The 17795-nt window shown below is 42.4% G+C and overlaps 1 protein-coding gene across 2 annotated transcripts; it reads left to right on the top strand.

Moving 5' to 3' along the window:
- The first annotated feature begins 3874 nt into the window (after positions 1-3874).
- LOC110526619 (E3 ubiquitin-protein ligase AMFR) lies at positions 3875-17212 on the top strand. 2 transcript variants are annotated; one of them, XM_036980999.1, is made up of 14 exons: positions 3875-4324; positions 4783-5169; positions 5278-5370; positions 5659-5823; positions 6968-7120; positions 7616-7656; positions 10171-10303; positions 12567-12700; positions 12947-13057; positions 13210-13403; positions 13600-13706; positions 13951-14085; positions 14310-14500; positions 15037-17212. In XM_036980999.1, exons 2-14 carry the CDS (start codon positions 4888-4890, stop codon positions 15185-15187), a joined length of 1890 nt encoding a protein of 629 aa, XP_036836894.1. In that variant the 5' UTR covers positions 3875-4324; positions 4783-4887; the 3' UTR covers positions 15188-17212. The 2 variants fall into 2 exon arrangements, with proteins under 2 accessions (XP_036836894.1, XP_021463413.1); XM_021607738.2 differs by having other exon boundaries at positions 3876-4185.
- Positions 17213-17795: the final 583 nt, after the last annotated feature.

Raw genomic sequence — 17795 nt, 5'->3', positions numbered from 1 at the left:
CTGAAAACAAGACAAAAATACCAAGTAATTTTTTGCAGTGTGACTCCATTAAGTGTGTGTGTGTGTGTGTGTGTGTGTGTGTGTGTGTGTGTAGATTAAACATGAACGGGCCAAAACGGACATGGCAGCAGGTCAAAATCAAATACAAGAACATTCTGCAGAATGGTATGGTCCCTGACTAATATTTAACAAAGCACAAGCATATATTGTACCCAGAAGGTGCCTGCTCACACATTGTCTGTACTGTTTTAGCAGTGAAAAAGAATACCCACAGACAAGGCACGGGTGGTGGGTCACCAAAGCCTGACCTTACCCCAGCAGAGGACATGGCCTTGGAGCTAAATAAAGGCAGGCCCGTCTTAGAGGGGATCCCTGGGGGGAAAGAGACGAGCATAGGTTCCTCCCAAGATGCCACCCGCTTCATTCAAGGTATGTCCTTCCATCTCTACATGGGATACAACCACATTCATATTGAATCAATTTGGACTGTCTGACTTTGGTTTACCTATTGCCTTGCAGTGTCTGGCAGCACTGTGTTCCTGTTAGAGCCACCAGCACAAGCACCAGACGATGCTGATCCAGTGAGTACTCCATCAAAGGCATACTGTAGGCCTGGCATGTCTTGTCTACTAGCTTCAATATGAATCCGATTAAATGTGATAGGGTGAAGGCCCCAGTGCAGCAGCAACAGCACATGATGGAGACGATGATGAGGAGGAGACCATCTCTCTGGATTCCAGAAGGCATGAGGTATCATGTTAAGACTGTGAAAGTACTATTTACTCTACAATGGTGAGGAGTCCTCATCAAAATCAAAAAATCTAATTTCTTTTACAGGACCCAGATGCTATACAGTGGGAAAACCAGCCTGGCAACATAGTGCGTATTAATAAAAGGACACCACATCCTGCCAAATTCCAGCTGCGCTAATTGTATTGTGTTCACAGAGCTCACAAGCTATCAGAAAGTTGTATGGCAACCACCTCCGGTGCCAAATAGAACTGGCAGACATAGACATTCAGTACAAGAAGAAAAAGATGGAAAATCTTGCACTGGAGTTCGAAATAAAAAAGAGGACAATTAGGAAACTGGACCTTGAAATAAAAAAACTTGAGAGGGAGGTGAGATATGCCTTCAATGTACACTGTATGCTAACTGTAACACAAATGTATTAATCATTATTTTTCTTTCCTCCCCCAGCTCCAAGAAGATGACACAGCTCAAAATAAAAATTAGGTATATTCTCGTAAAGTCAAGTGAGCCATGACATATGAGCTCTTATTGTGAGCACACAGGACGGTGGCATCTTTCTAAGGTTTTTTTTATTTTCCCAGCAATCAGTACAACCAAGTCATCGTTATAAGGCATCGCCCTCTTTTGCCCACCCCCCCCAGCACCAGGTGTGGCCACTAGCCTATATGAAGGCCCAAAATTGTGTGTTCCTTTCTGCTCTGACAATGGCATGCCCATTCGTGCGAGATGTGGTGGATGAAGAAGCACTTGTGCTGAGGAGAGCCTTCAGGTGAGAAAGGGTCTTCAGGGACCGGTTGGACCCACTGGCCTTCCCTGATGACCATCTATATGAAAGATACAGGTTTTCTGCAGATGGCATCAGGTATCTATGCAGACTACTGGGTCCCAGGATTAAGCACCGCACTGCACGGAGCCATGCACTGAGTGTGGAGCAAATGGTTTGTGTGGCCTTGCGCTTTTTTGCTAGTGGAGCCTTCCTGTACTCAGTGGGGGATGCAGAACAGCTGAACAAGGCCACAATTTGCCGCACAATAAGGAGTGTGTGTCTGGCTATCAAAGCATTAGCAGATGTCTTCATCTCCTTCCCTGGCCACAGAAGACTCTGTGACATCAAAGAGGAGTTCTATAGGATTGCAGGTAAGAGGATCTACAAATTACAGGACAACTGTTAACACATAGTAGGATACTCATTACTTTGTGTGACAGGTTTCCCCAATGTCATTGGTGCAGTGGACTGCACACACATAAGGATAAAAGCCCCCTCAGGTGCCCATGAGGCCGATTTTGTGAATAGGAAATCCTTTCACAGCATTAATGTTCAGGTGAACATAACTTTTTGATATTGTCCATTGACGAACACTCTGCATTGCCAGTGATGTGCATTGATTGGTGTAATATTCCTCATCTTATGATTTCAGATGGTCTGCAATGCTGACTGTGTGATCAGCAATGTTGTGGCAAAATGGCCTGGCTCAGTCCATGACTCCAGAATCTTTCGGGCCTCTGAAATCTATCAGTGCCTATCACAAGGTAAGCCACACAACCCCTATTTATAACCATCATGGCTGTGTCAAGAATATCACTGTGTTTATGAGGTAGTAATGATGAGATTTTGTGTTGACAGGTGAATTCTCTGGTGTGTTGCTGGGAGACAGGGGGTATGGCTGCCAGCCTTTTCTCCTGACACCTTTCACAGACCCCCAGGAAGCACAGCAGGCCTACAACCATGCCCATGCCAGGACCAGGGCCAGAGTTGAAATGACCTTTGGCCTCCTGAAGGCACGCTTTCACTGCCTTCACAAATTAAGGGTCAGCCCTGTTAGGGCATGTGATATTACTGTGGCTTGTGCTGTCCTCCACAATGTGGCCTGCCTGAGGAAGGAGAGGGCCCCCAGAGTGCCACCAGCCATGGACTGGGACAATCCGGCAATCTTCCCTGATGACGACAGTGGTCGGCTGCTGAGGGACCAATATGTGTTGAATTATTTTAGTTAGTATGTGTGCTTTCAATTTTGGTTAAATATGTCCTGCGGTGGCAGAGGAATTTGGGTTTTTTTGGGTTCGTTTTTTGACGAATTTGGCCTCTTATGATGTTTGTGCGGTATACTGTGTGTAATACAAGGCTGCAGGGAGGCTACTGCATCCATTCATTTGTCTGTTCAGTTGATGTGTATGGATTTGTCCTGCATTTATTTTAGTGTGCAGACATGCAGGGTGTGTTATACACATTCAAAGGTCTGTATATGTATCATTTTGTATAATATGCTTAGATTCTGTGCTTTCCATCTTGTAGAGTCACTGTGACTTCAGTTTTGAAAGGAGCTGATGGTTTACCTGCTTTGTTTTGTCCTTATTCAATAAAGGAACATAATGTTACACATTGTGTTTTTATATTCATATGGAATGTGTATTTGTTTATATGACAGAGTACTAGGGCCACACTGAAGAAAAAGGATAAAGTCATAAATTTATGAGGCTGGTTCTTTCTGCAGAAAAGCTACATATTGTTTTTACAGTTTTGATACTTATGACAATGTGATACTTAATATTCTGGCACATCAGCATGTCTTTGTTTATGAAACCATACTGAAGTACAATTTCACGAAATGCCCCACATCTGTCATTTTAACAACTGTCCTCCTTTAAAACAACTGGTTACAATATTATGACTTGTGTTTTTTTCCCCTCTGTGGCCCTAATATTCTAGCATTTTATATATAGCCTTATAGTCTATGGGAAACTGTAAATTATCTAATGATAGCAACATCATCTAAAAATCATTTTTTTATCCAAAATCATTGAAATTAATGATCACAAACGTTTAAATAACAGTGGGTCTAGTTATATGTGATAACAATGTATAGTGAGCAGTGAAATAACTATTGGTTTCCATTTGTGGTGACTGCTGACTGACATTAGGGATGAGATTAAATAGATCCTGGAATTTAGCCTGGTCTGGAGCAGGCTAGCTCCACAGAATAAATCTCCATGGTAATTTATACCATAACATATCCTCCTGCCCCCTATCCATCTTTAGTGCAACCGGATTACGGATCAATTGAGCCAGGATCACCAAGATATCCTGGCTTAATCCCTTATCCTAGTTTTGTGCAACAGGCCCCTGGGGTTTCAGCATAGATTGTTTTTCAACAGCCAGTGAGAAATAAACAAGATGTCGTCAACATATGCCGCGTTCATACACTAGACGGAACTAGGAAACTCGGAAATGTCCGACTTGCTAACTGGTATACACGTGCCGCGGTCAACGACTTAGAAAAATGGAAATTACCGAGTTTCCTAGGTCCGCCTAGTGTGTGAACGCAGCAATAACAACGGATCGGGGAATTTTAACGTAGTCTACTGTCAACCTCAACAAGAGGAAATTGGATGTTGGACATGAAGTTAGCTAGTTAACGTCAAATTGATTAATTTGTAAGTTGAGTGAAATGTCTTTGCTCAAATTTGAACCAGACTGGTTCGGTGTATTTCATAATCACCAGCTGGCTAACTAGCTAGTGCTAGCTAGTTAGCAACCTCTACCGAGTACGGAAACTGATAGACTCTGGGACAGGTAACGTTAGCTAGCTAGAGAGTTTGGACTTTTTAACTAGACAGCCAGCAAGCTAAAGTGCTAATTTATAAGCAATATCAGGTCCTCTATAGGAGTTTATTGTTTTATTTGAACTATACAACATTGGGTAGCTAGCTAGCTGTCTAAACTTGTAGCTAACAGCTAGCTAGCTTCCATGCTAACATTAGTCCAGCACTCACTAGCTAGCTGGACCAAAATGGACGTTGTTTTGATAGCGGTAGATAGGTAGTTAGCTAATAACAATATGAACTTAACTAGCAAGTTTAGCTTCTCAGCTAGCCCTCTACCACTGTCTCTGGTCAGTGAAACAACACTAGAAACTAGTACTAGACAGAGAGGGCTTGTTGCGCAGGCTTACTACCGTTACACTAACTAGCTAGTTCCATGCATTACCATTACCTACAGTAGCATTACTAATTTGTTTTCCTTCCCTGCAGGTTGTGGACAGAGCTAAGGTGTGGTGAAAAACAGTGTCAAGCCTATTAGGCCTAACTTCACAAGTCTTGTCTTGTGTGTGAGAGACCTCCAATATTAACATTCCAATGCCTCTGCTATTCCTGGAGAGGTTTCCCTGGCCAAGTCTGCAGACCTACACAGCGCTGAGTGTGGCTCTGCTGGCTGGAAGCATCTTCAGCGCCTACACTACTGTGACAGAACAGGGGTTTGGGGTTCCAGACATGGACGAGCCTCTACCACCGGCACCCTTAGTAGGGGATAATAGAGGCGGCCTAGAACATGTGACTAGCGATGATGTTGTGGGTGCAGATACAGAATTGGCGACCACTGTTATGTGGTACCTGGTCACTGACAGTCTCTTTGTATGGGTAAGTCTTATTTAAGATAGGCTCAACTCAGCCAAGCAGCCAATATTGTTGTTACGTTACTTAGTTGTTACATGGTTGCTAAGTGGTCTGCTCTTCTCTACTCCTCAGGTGTTGGTGAATACAGCTTTCTGTTCCCTGATGTTAATTGCTAAGATGATCCAGTGCATGGTTTTTGGGCCCCTTCGAGTCAGTGAGAAGCAGGTGAGGCTTGGAGTTGTGGTGGTAACCTAATAACTGATATTTGGGATAATTTGATGTCACCTTATTGAAGGTTAGGCATCTAACTGTGTTTATGTAAACAATAGTACAAATGTCCTTCACAAGTAGTCCACAAAACAAGATTTTATCATTGAAACCCACACTGGTGTTTTGAGTCTATTAGTGTACTCTGACCACTCCATCCATGTTCTAATGTCTTGACCTCTCCTCTCTCCACCCCTCTCTCTTCCCATCTCCTCTCTACTCCACTCCCCTCCTCTCTCTCCTCAGCACCTTAAGGACAAGTTCTGGAACTTCATCTTCTATAAGTTCATCTTTATCTTCGGGGTGCTGAACGTTCAGATGGTGGAGGAGGTGGTCATGTGGTGTCTGTGGTTCTCTGCCCTGGTCTTCCTCCACCTCATGGTCCAGCTGTGCAAGGACCGCTTTGAATACGTACGTCTTATCAACCTCTAACAGTACATTTTAGTCATTTAGCAGACGCTCTTATCCAGAGTGACTTAAATTGGTGCGTTCATCTTAAGATAGCTTAACACTTTACTGTAGGTGTTTTTATGAATGCATTCATAAAGCCTTTATAATAGCTATATAACATTTGTCATAAGTAGTTTTAAATAATTATGAGTAACGGCATGATATAAAGGTAAAAAAAAAAAAGATTGTTATAAAACTAGTTATATTGGGTAACAAGTGCTATTACACAGTATGCATGACAACTTATTAGAGTACTGAATAAAAAATAAAAAACTGAAATAAGGAAATGACAAAATGTAGATGGGCCCACCCACTGTACTGTAGGGAGAGTGACCTTGTTGACTTGTTTACCCTGTAAACATATATACCTATGTTAGATGCCAGTGATATGACGCTGTTGGCTATACATTCAGTCACAGTGATTGCCATAGACCTGGTCTCTTTCTGGTCCAGGCCAGACCTATTAATAAGCCTAGTTCTTGCTGTATGTATGTAGGCCAGGGTCTTAGGTTTAGCTAATGTTTCAGTCACTTCATAGACTCAAACTACAGAGTGGGGGACTACAAAAAAACTTAAGATGAACATTTAGGTAGTGTGCTGTAGCTATAGGAAAACAGAACATCACACCATATTGTGAAGAATGACATCTCTTTGTCTGCAATCAATGGGTGTTAGGTTTGACCCTTATCATATCAGCTGACATGGTACCTGTTGTAATGCTGTACTTTGTTGCTGCTGTCTGCAGTAAAAGTTAGATGAAAGGCTGAATAACAAGCCTGTATGTGTGTCACTGTACCTGTGTCAATATTGTGTGTCACTAGACATGTTATTTGAGCATGTGTTAGTAGTACAGTATGGGGCTGCAGTGACACTGCCCAGATAAAGCTTACCTCTTGACCAAAAACATGCTCAACGGGAAAGTCTAGTACCCATGAAGTCTGCAACCACCCCTAAATTGTTATTCTGTGTGTCGGTCGCTCTTTGTATGAAAGTACAAGTTATATGTAGGTGTGCATGTCCGTCTACATCTGTGTGTGTGTTTAGTAATTTCTCTTTCTGAATGAGTGTATACAGTAGGTTAATGTGTACCTGTTCCCCCTTGCAGCTGTCCTTCTCCCCCACTACTTCTATGAACAGCCATGTGCGTGTCCTTACCCTACTGGTGTCCCTGCTGCTGGGCTGCTGTGGTCTGGCTGTGGTCTGTGGTCTGCTGGGCGCTGCCCATGGCATGCACACCCTCTCCTTCATGGCTGCCGAGGTGAGGACCTAACCCTAAAGAGCTCACCAGCATGTAGTCCTAATAAATGGAAATTAGTTACCTCTGGTTCATTCAGAAATTCCTATGGGGAAAGAATAGGGTTTTAGAATAGACACCGAAAATAAGGTCTGAGGTTAACACAGGCTTAGGATATGTTATTCATTTTGTTCTTTGAGAGAATATCAGTCAGTTAACATGACCCTAATGAATTATGAAGCCTTTGTGCTTTTTCTGATTACATAAATGTTTCAAAATGCACAAAAAGTGACGTTAGCTGATGAAGATTCTTATAGAACAAAACGTTTCGGATCTCCTAAGACTACCATCCTGCAGGAGTTTGTTCCAGCTGTTGTTTTATTGTAAGTTACAGTAACAACGAGGTTTACTCAGTCACAAATTAGTATTACGTCATTGTCATCAGTTACATTTGTTTCCCACAATAAAGGATGTATAAAATACTTATGTATAATTCCTATGTCTTTCTCTGTCTTTCAGTGTCTGCTGGTTACTGTGCGGACTGGACATGTCATCATGAGGTAAGACCCTTCCTTGCAGAATGCAGACCCTTCCTTGCAGAATGCAGACCCTCTTGCACTGCAACACAGATGACGTAGCGGATCTAGAATGAACCAGTTCTAATATTAGCGTACTATTAGATGTGTTACCATGAGCACCCGTTGAAAGACTGCTTTGTGCTACAGAAGGTGATCATGATGACTTGCAGTCAGCTGTATTGGAGCGGTTCATTAATTCGTTATGCTAAATCATACAAAAACCCTGTAAACAGGAGCCAAGTGTATGAGTTGTTGCTTTGCTTTGTGTTGTCTGGACACCCATAGCATTAAGCGCATATCAGAGTTCCAACCATGTACGCACAGTGTTCTAGAATGTTGGACTGTTGGCTTTTGCACTTTTTGAATTCTCAATGCGGATCAATCAATTTCTCCAACTGTCAACACATTAAAATGAATAGAGGAGCGCGTGCGCAGAGCTACGTTGGTTGGGCATTTTGGGGAGGTTCGCGTTCTGCCTGGCCCAGTGAGAGTTACGCTAAGTGATGATCTACAACTACTGATTAGCGCAAGCAAAAATAAGTTGATGCTGGTCTGGCCTTAATGACTATGTACTCTTATCTCCATCTGGCACAGTTGAGGACTGGTGAGCCTGGTTCCTCTCGACAGTGGCAAGAAAGTATGTGAACCCTTTCGAATTACCTGGATTTCTGCATAAATTTGTCATCAAATTTGATCTGATCTTCATGTAAGTCACAACAATAGACAAACATAGTGCGCTTAAACTAATAACACACACATTTTTGTATTTTTCTTGTCTACATTGAATACATCATTTAAACATTCACAGTGTAGGTTGGAAATAGTATGTGAATCACAAGGCTAATGACTTCTCCAAAAGCCGATTGGAGTCAGGAGTCAGCTAACCTGTAGTCCAATCAATGAGATGAGATTGGAGATGTTGGTTAGAACTGCCTTGCCCTATAAAAAACACTCACAAAATTTGAGTTTGCTATTCACAAGAAGCATTGCCTGATGTGAACCGTGCCTCGAACAAAAGAGATCTCAGAATACCTAAGATTAAGAATTGTTGACTTGCATAAAGCTGGGAATGGTTACAAAAGTGTCTCTAAAAGCCTTGATGTTCATCAGTCCATGGTAAGACCAGTTGTCTATAAACGGAGAAAGTTCAGCACTGTTGCTACTCTCCCGAGGAGTGGCCGTCCTGCAAAGATGACTGCAAAAGCACAGCGCAGAATGCTCAATGAGGTAAAGAAGAATCCTAGAGTGTCAGCTGTACGACTTACAGAAATCTCTGGATAATGCTAACACCTCTGTTGACGAGTCTACGATATGTAAAACAATTAACAAGAATGGTGTTCATGGGAGGACACCATGGAAGAAGCCACTGCTGTCCAAAAAAAAACATTGCTGCACATCTGAAGTTTGCAAAAGTGCACCTGGATGTACCACAGCGCTACTGGCAGAATATTCTGTGGACAGATGAAACTACAGTTGAGTTGTTTGGAAGGAACACTATGTGTGGAGAAAAAAAAGGCACAGCTCACCAACATCAACCTCATCCAAACTGTAAAGTATGTTGGGGGGAGCATCATGGTTTGGGGCTGCTTTGCTGCCTCAGGGCCTGGACAGATTGCTATCATTGACGGAAAAATGAATTCCCAAGTTTATCAAGACATTTTGCAGAAGAATGTTAGGCTTTCTGTCTGCCAATTGAAGCGCAACAGGAGTTGGGTGATGCAACAGGACAACGTCCCAAAACACAGAAGTAAATCAACAACGGAATGGCTTTAACAGACGAGAATACGCCTTCTGGAGTGGCCCAGTCAGAGTCCTGTCCTCACCCCGATTGAGATGCTGTTGCATGACCTCAAGAGAGCAGTTCACACCAGACATCCCAACAATATTGCTGAACTGAAACAGTTTTGTAAAGAGGAATGGTCCAACATTCCTCCTGACCATTGTGCAGGTCTGATCCGCAACTACAGAAAACATTTGGTTGAGGTTATTGCTGCCAAAGGAGGGTCAAGCAGTTATTAAATCCAAGGGTTTGCATACTTTTCCCACCCTGCACTGTGAATGTTTACACGGTGTGTTCAATAAAGACATGAAAACGTGTAATTGTTTGTGTGCTATTAGTTTAAGCGGACTGTGTTTGTCTATTGTTGTGACCTAGATGAAGAGCAGATCAAATTCTATGACCAATTTATGCGGAAATCCATTTCCAAAGGGTTCACATACTTTTTCTTGCCACCAGTAGGTTTCTTCCTAGGTTCCTGCCTTTCTAGGGAGTCTTTCCTAGCAACTGTGCTTCTACATCTGCATTGCTTACTCTTTGGGGTTTTAGGCTGGGTTTCTGTATAAGCACTTAGTGACAGCTACTTATGTAAAAAAGGGCTTTATAAATACATTTGATTTGTGTTGTGTACAATTCAAAAGCATAAGTGCTAAAATGTTCAAATAAAAAGGAATGATTGTGACCAGGGCAGGGTTCTGACTAAGGCTGTTTCTCTGCAGGTACACCATTCACCTGTGGGATCTGAACCACCCAGGCACCTGGGAGAGTAAGGGTTCCTACATCTACTACACTGACTTCATCATGGAGCTGTCTATGCTGTCTTTGGACCTTATGCACCACATTCACATGCTGGTGAGTGACAGAGCTGGGAGCACTACGGGATGGTATTAGTAAGGGAACTAACTGAATGGGTAAGAGCACCAGTGAGAGGCACACAAGATGGCTGACTGAACTAGCCTGAATTTAAAATAAGGGCTCTATCTCAATTTGTCTTTCTTCGATTCCTTGCATTCTATCTCCTCGCCTTCAACTGAATTGGAGAAGAAGGTCCATAGTGTCTCCTCTCAGATGAGAGTAATCGAGGAAAGATGAATTGAGAGAGAACCACAGTATTCAGTTAGATGAGAGTTGTTTGATTGTAGAGCTGTTTTAACATTTGACTCCCCTCAGCTCTTTAGTAATATCTTAGAGCTGTGTTTAATATTTGACTCTCTTCAGCTCTTTAGTAATATATTAGTTGTGTTTAATATTTGACTCCCCTCAGCTCTTTAGTAATATATTAGTTGTGTTTAATATTTGACTCCCCTCAGCTCTTTAGTAATATATTAGAGCTGTGTTTAATATTTGACTCCCCTCAGCTCTTTAGTAATATATTAGTTGTGTTTAATATTTGACTCCCCTCAGCTCTCTAGTAATATATTAGAGCTGTGTTTAATATTTGACTCCCGTCTCCCCTCAGCTCTTTAGTAATATCTTAGAGCTGTGTTTAATATTTGACTCCCGTCTCCCCTCAGCTCTTTAGTAATATATTAGAGTTGTGTTTAATATTTGACTCCCCTCAGCTCTTTAGTAATATATTAGAGTTGTGTTTAATATTTGTCTCCCCTCAGCTCTTTAGTAATATATTAGAGTTGTGTTTAACGTTTGACTCCGGTCTCCCCTCAGATCTTTAGTAATATATTAGTTGTGTTTAATATTTGTCTCCCCTCAGCTCTTTAGTAATATATTAGAGCTGTGTTTAACGTTTGACTCCGGTCTCCCCTCAGATCTTTAGTAATATATTAGTTGTGTTTAATATTTGTCTCCCCTCAGCTCTTTAGTAATATCTTAGAGCTGTGTTTAATATTTGACTCCCCTCAGCTCTTTAGTAATATCTTAGAGCTGTGTTTAACATTTGACTCCGGTCTCCCCTCAGCTCTTTAGTAATATATTAGAGTTGTGTTTAATATTTGACTCCCCTCAGCTCTTTAGTAATATATTAGAGCTGTGTTTAACGTTTGACTCCGGTCTCCCCTCAGATCTTTAGTAATATATTAGTTGTGTTTAATATTTGTCTCCCCTCAGCTCTTTAGTAATATCTTAGAGCTGTGTTTAATATTTGACTCCCCTCAGCTCTTTAGTAATATCTTAGAGCTGTGTTTAACATTTGACTCCGGTCTCCCCTCAGCTCTTTAGTAATATATTAGAGCTGTGTTTAATATTTGACTCCCGTCTCCCCTCAGCTCTTTAGTAATATCTTAGAGTTGTGTTTAATATTTGACTCCCCTCAGCTCTTTAGTAATATATTAGAGTTGTGTTTAATATTTGACTCCCCTCAGCTCTTTAGTAATATCTTAGAGCTGTGTTTAACATTTGACTCCTCTCAGCTCTTTAGTAATATATTAGAGCTGTGTTTAATATTTGTCTCCCCTCAGCTCTTTAGTAATATATTAGAGCTGTGTTTAATATTTGACTCCCCTCAGCTCTTTAGTAATATCTTAGAGCTGTGTTTAATATTTGTCTCCCCTCAGCTCTTTAGTAATATATTAGAGCTGTGTTTAATATTTGACTCCCCTCAGCTCTTTAGTAATATATTAGTTGTGTTTAATATTTGACTCCCCTCAGCTCTTTAGTAATATATTAGTTGTGTTTAATATTTGACTCCCCTCAGCTCTTTAGTAATATATTAGTTGTGTTTAATATTTGACTCCCCTCAGCTCTTTAGTAATATATTAGAGCTGTGTTTAATATTTGACTCCCGTCTCCCCTCAGCTCTTTAGTAATATATTAGAGCTGTGTTTAATATTTGACTCCCCTCAGCTCTTTAGTAATATCTTAGAGCTGTGTTTAATATTTGACTCCCCTCAGCTCTTTAGTAATATCTTAGAGCTGTGTTTAATATTTGACTCCCGTCTCCCCTCAGCTCTTTAGTAATATCTTAGAGCTGTGTTTAATATTTGACTCCCGTCTCCCCTCAGCTCTTTAGTAATATATTAGAGCTGTGTTTAATATTTGACTCCCCTCAGCTCTTTAGTAATATCTTAGAGCTGTGTTTAATATTTGACTCCCGTCTCCCCTCAGCTCTTTAGTAATATCTTAGAGCTGTGTTTAATATTTGACTCCCGTCTCCCCTCAGCTCTTTGGTAATATCTGGCTGTCCATGGCCAGTCTGGTGATCTTCATGCAGCTGAGGTATCTGTTCCATGAGGTGCAGCGCCGCATCCGACGCCACAAGAACTACCTCCGTGTCATCAACAACATGGAGGCCAGGTCTGTCTACTGACCAGCCTACTGATGGCTCTCACTGTCTTGTATATAATACATCCCTACTGTTACTTATTAGTTGATGGGTGGTGTTCTTTCAGTCTTAGCTGAGACTCAGTGTATGAAGCTGTAGCAGTGTGTGTTGTGTGAATCTAGTCTCTCTGCTTTCTTATGACGGGCTATCTAGCTGTTAGCTATTCATGAGACTAGTGCAGTTGTTGATCTAGATTTGTTATCCTCTGTACCGCTCAGGTTTGCAGTGGCCACAGCCGAGGAACTGGTAGCCAACAATGATGACTGTGCCATCTGCTGGGACACCATGCAGACAGCACGTAAACTGCCCTGCGGACACCTCTTCCACAAGTAAGAGACTGACCCAGCCACCTTGGCACCTCACACTTGATTGAATGTGGCATTATGTGGGTGATGTTTTGATTGACACTAAGAGTGTTGTGTCTGTACCTGTGTTTGATACGTATCTGTGTACATTAACGCTCCTGTTTGCTATTCCTCAGTTCCTGCCTGCGGTCGTGGCTGGAGCAGGACACGTCGTGTCCAACATGCAGGATGTCCCTGAACATCAGTGGTGATGGAGGCCCGGCCAGAGGCCAGCAGCAGGGGGCTGGCCTCCCACTGGAGAACAACCTGGGCCCCGCTGCAGACGCCAGACCACACCTCAACCAACACAATCACTTCTTCCACTTTGATGGTAAGTCCATACAGACTTGTTTTACAACACAGGTGATCTCACTGAATGGACTACTCTATTGAGTATGGTTGATGATGATGATGATGAGTTCTGGCATATAACATGTTGATAGTCACATAGACAGACATCACACTGTTAGACATTTCTTATAGTGCACATTTCAGGTAGTGATTATTGTGGTGATGTCTCCTCCCAGGCTCCCGCATCGCCAGCTGGCTGCCTAGTTTCTCAGTAGAGGTGATGCACACAACTAACATCCTGGCTATCGCTCAGCAGGCCAACAACTCTCAGCTCAACACCATGGTGAGTCACAGCCTTACTCTAATCCCCTCCTGGGACACCAGGGGATTCTCCTTTCAGCATGTTTTTTAGTCCTGGACTAGGTTTAATCCTTCCAAGAGGTCTCGCAAGCATCATCTGAGCTTTGAAGATTGTTTTTACACCTGCCCTTCATCAACAGCTTTGTTTTCAATGTTCTCATTGCAGCAATATGACTTGACTAGAATAGAGGTGGCTGCTGGGTAACATAGTGTTCTACTCCCCACAGGCCCATCAGATCCAGGAGATGTTTCCTCAGGTTCCCTACCACTTGGTGCTGCAGGACCTGCAGTTGACCCGCTCTGTGGAGGTCACCACCGACAACATCCTGGAGGGACGCATCGTGGTGCCCTTCCCTGCTCTGGTAGGTCCTCCAGTTCAGTTCATTGGGTATTTTGGCCATGGTGGTCCACATATAGACCCCAGAAGGCCTACACTTTCCCCTTGTGTGTGATTGTACTGCATCTTTCTGAGGGTTAGGTTGAAAAAGAGAGGGAATGAGTTCAGGATCTAGTCAAATGTGTTTAAAGGTGTATACTGTGGTGTTAACTGGTGTTGATTAAAGATGTCTTGCCTCTACCACTCCAGGCGGCTGAGCGTTCCCCCGTGCAGGTGAACCCAGGCCCAGAGGAAGGGGCAGGAGCCAGTGGGGGGGTGGATACTGCTCCCAGAGAGCTGAACAACCTGGAGGTCAGAGGGAGCCGTTTCTCCAAGTCTGCAGAGGAGAGACAGAAGATGCTGCTGCAGAGGAAGGATGAGCTGCTGCAACAGGCACGCAGGTACTGTACTGTCACCACCGGCAATACTAGACCAGTCTGTCAAATGAAACAGGTGTATTCAGTGAGGGAAAACCTTCCCAGCTTTGCAGATAGAAATATAGCCTACCCTATTCAACTTCGCAGACAATCATATCTTATTACGCAATCAATTTCTGTCTGAATGTTTTGCAACTGTGACCCGGCATCCTGAACAGGCCTCAGCTGACAATCTTTTCAAAATAAGAGTCTTAGATGAGAGCAAACACCTGTTGCTGTCTTGGTGGTGGTTTCTTGTCTGTTAGGTCAGGGTTCAGTCACTGGCTCTTTTACTGAGTAACTACAGTAGCAGAATAGCTCTATTGTAACTAAATACCTGCGATCACTGTTATGTTTATAAGGACACACCATAGCAAAAGTTTAGCAAAATTACATTTCTTATTGGACTGGTTCAGACAGTTTCTCCCTGCCATGAGCATTTCCTTATGTTTCGTGTCTGCTGAACACAACCCACATTGACCTCAAATAAATAAAGGTAAATAAAATTCATTTCCCCACAGGAGATACTTGAGAAAGAGCCCAGAGGACGAGGAGGACCTGCCCACTCTGGAGGAAGACGCCCCTGTCTCAGACGTGACCATGCTGAGACGCAGGACCATGGCAGCAGCTGCAGAGAGACGCATGCAGAGCCAACCAGACCCTGCTCCCTGAGACTATACTGGGCTGTAAACTCCCACCTGGACAGTCTCGCCTCGAACCCACACCTAATGCCCTTGGAGTGTCCACCAAACTCCTCACGTCCCACCTAAGAGGCACCTCCAACGAAAGAGCTCTTTACATTATATGATCAATGGAATTACCTAAATAAAATGACATTACATTACAAAGTGTTACAAGAAGCATGGGCTTTGGCTGCACATGGCACAGGGGCTCTGCTGTTTTAGGCTGCCCTAGTGAGATATGAGAACTGGGCCTTGGGAATGGTACCAGCCTCCTCTGAACTTTCACCAGGCACCAGAGGCTTAATTGGACATGGATCACCAGCGTTTTAAAGGAGTGGTGGGTGTCTGTCTGAGTTTCTGAAGTGCACACCTGTCATCACATAGCTCTAGCCCCCCAGCTTCACTAGACTTACCTGCCATTCTCTTTACTGGCCATGATGGGGAAGGAAAGAGCATGGTGTCACAGTCCGAGGATGCTGCTGAGGTTAGTTAGGGTTTGTTAAGGTGCATTCGCTACATACAGCTCATAGTGTAATGGAGTGGGACATAGTTTGTATTGGTTTTATTCAACAACAAAAATATTTGTGTTGTAGTGGGCTGAGATTGATATGAGATTGATTCATTTGTTGGGTTGATAACAAACTGATGTTATTTTATAAAAATGGAGTGAAAACTGTGAATTAAGAGTAGGTTTAATAGATTAAAACATTGTGAAGCTTTTTTTATTTTAATTAAGAGAATGTCACTTTAGTATTACAGCCTCTTTGAAATATGAATGTACTTTATCCACAATTTGATTTGACCTTTATTTAACTAGGCAAGTCAGTTAAGAACAAATTCTTATTTTCAATGACGGCCTAGGAACAGTGGGTTAACTGCCTGTTCAGGGGCAGAACGACAGATTTTGTACCTTGTCAGCTCGGGAGTTTGAACTTGCAACCTTCCGGTTACTAGTCCAACCACTAGGCTACCCTGCCACCCCATAATGCTGCAGAGAGAGTAGAAGAGTTTAAATTCTGGCCGTTGTGGAGACCTGGTTGTTAATAATGTGTTAAAAATGTCACATATCCACCCAAGAAAGAACACTAACTAAATAGCAAGACGGAATAGTTTTGTCTCCTGACAGACAGTAAAACTCTCACCAGTACAGCGTTATAGAAGAGTGGCTCCCTGACCTCTAGGTCAACCAGTGGTTTCTATCTGCGGTGTGTATACCTCTAAACCTCTAGGTCAACCAGTGGTTTCTATCTGCAGTCTGTAAACCTCTAAAACTTCCCAAAGCATACCTACACTGTATTAAACATCCATTGCTAGAGGTACAGAAGACTGTATGGGCTCAGGAGTTGGGTTGAGGTTGGAATACTGAGGAACCTATCTGATTCACTCACTCACACTCCATTCCTACACTCCATGTACTGGTAGGTTCATTCTTGCAGACGATATATAGGCCTATGTGTTGGATGTCTTTGATAACTCTAAAGGCTTTTTAATGTTGAGTGGGTGTTGTGTGTGAATCACAATGGAATGCTTTAGTTTACTTTTACCCCAAAGAACATTGATCCCATGAACTTCCACATGATGCAGATGTCTTTCTTTGAGATGAGCATCTTTTTGTGTGTTTGGTTGGTGCAAAATATTTCTCTTTCAGCTTGTTTCATCTGTGGGATTGTAAGAAGTTTCTACTAACTGTGTTTCAGTGAAGCACCTTTTGTCAAAAACAAAATACACTAGTCTGGTTTTCATTGTTTCAAGCTATTTATTGATCAACTAATATTTTCATATCCATGTCATATTTTTATATTCACAAGGGGTTATTTTTGTAACCATTGTATATTTGATCTAATCAAAAACATGAATGAATCTTTTGGACTGAGCTTTCCTCATATTTTGTGCCTAAATCAAGAATAGTTATATGGTTTGATTGTGTAAATAATGTAGTTTTTGTAAGAACTGCTCAAGTAACATGAACAAATTATCAATAATAAACAGAGCTTCTCTACAGCCTTTTAACAAACTAGTTTTTCTTTGCCTCCTATGGATAGGCCAAGTACCCCTAGGTGTCCTAATACCCCAGGTTGGGAACCACTGCTATAGACATTGAGTAATCTCTTTCTAGACAGATGGGTTGCCTCCCACAATGTTACCACTGAGGGAGCTTGATTCAGCTGAACCGCAGTGCACCGGGCTATGCAGTGAGGGAGGAGCACCCTTCTCAAATGGAACAGTAATCTGCTCCGCTTGGTCATGTTGTCAACAAGGCAGCATGATGCATCGTTCAGAAACCTACATCCTCTTTAACCATTTTTTTTCCTAACTCTTTCATTGGGAATGCAGATAGTGTTTTTATCAAAAGCAATAATTTTTGCACGTGAAAACAGAGTCCTACAATTTATTCAACATGCTTAACCTATGGCCACTTTTGTTTTGAGCCGAAATGGAGCACCTGACTCACGCCCGGGAGGCAGCCAGTTCCAAAACGAATGCAATCTACACTAACCCAGTTTAACCAGGTCATTAATCAAATACCCTCAGTGTTCCAGCATACACACCTAGGTCTGGGATTTCTGAGATTAGGCTATGAGTACAATACTTAAAGG

The sequence above is a fragment of the Oncorhynchus mykiss genome, chromosome 6 (genome assembly GCF_013265735.2).
Source record: "Oncorhynchus mykiss isolate Arlee chromosome 6, USDA_OmykA_1.1, whole genome shotgun sequence".
Lineage (NCBI taxonomy): Eukaryota > Metazoa > Chordata > Actinopteri > Salmoniformes > Salmonidae > Oncorhynchus > Oncorhynchus mykiss.
Note: the sequence above shows the minus strand (reverse complement) of the source record. Positions and strands in the feature narration are given on the sequence as shown.

What these genes read in the sequence shown, in the direction of transcription:
- LOC110526619 (XM_036980999.1), top strand. Translation starts at nt 4,888, where the DNA reads ATGCCTCTGCTATTCCTGGAGAGGTTTCCCTGGCCAAGTCTGCAGACC. An exon ending in TGCACCACATTCACATGCTG is followed by an intron (nt 10,304 to 12,566) that starts GTGAGTGACAGA and finishes GTCTCCCCTCAG; the next exon opens with CTCTTTGGTAATATCTGGCT. An exon ending in CTGCTGCAACAGGCACGCAG is followed by an intron (nt 14,501 to 15,036) that starts GTACTGTACTGT and finishes ATTTCCCCACAG; the next exon opens with GAGATACTTGAGAAAGAGCC.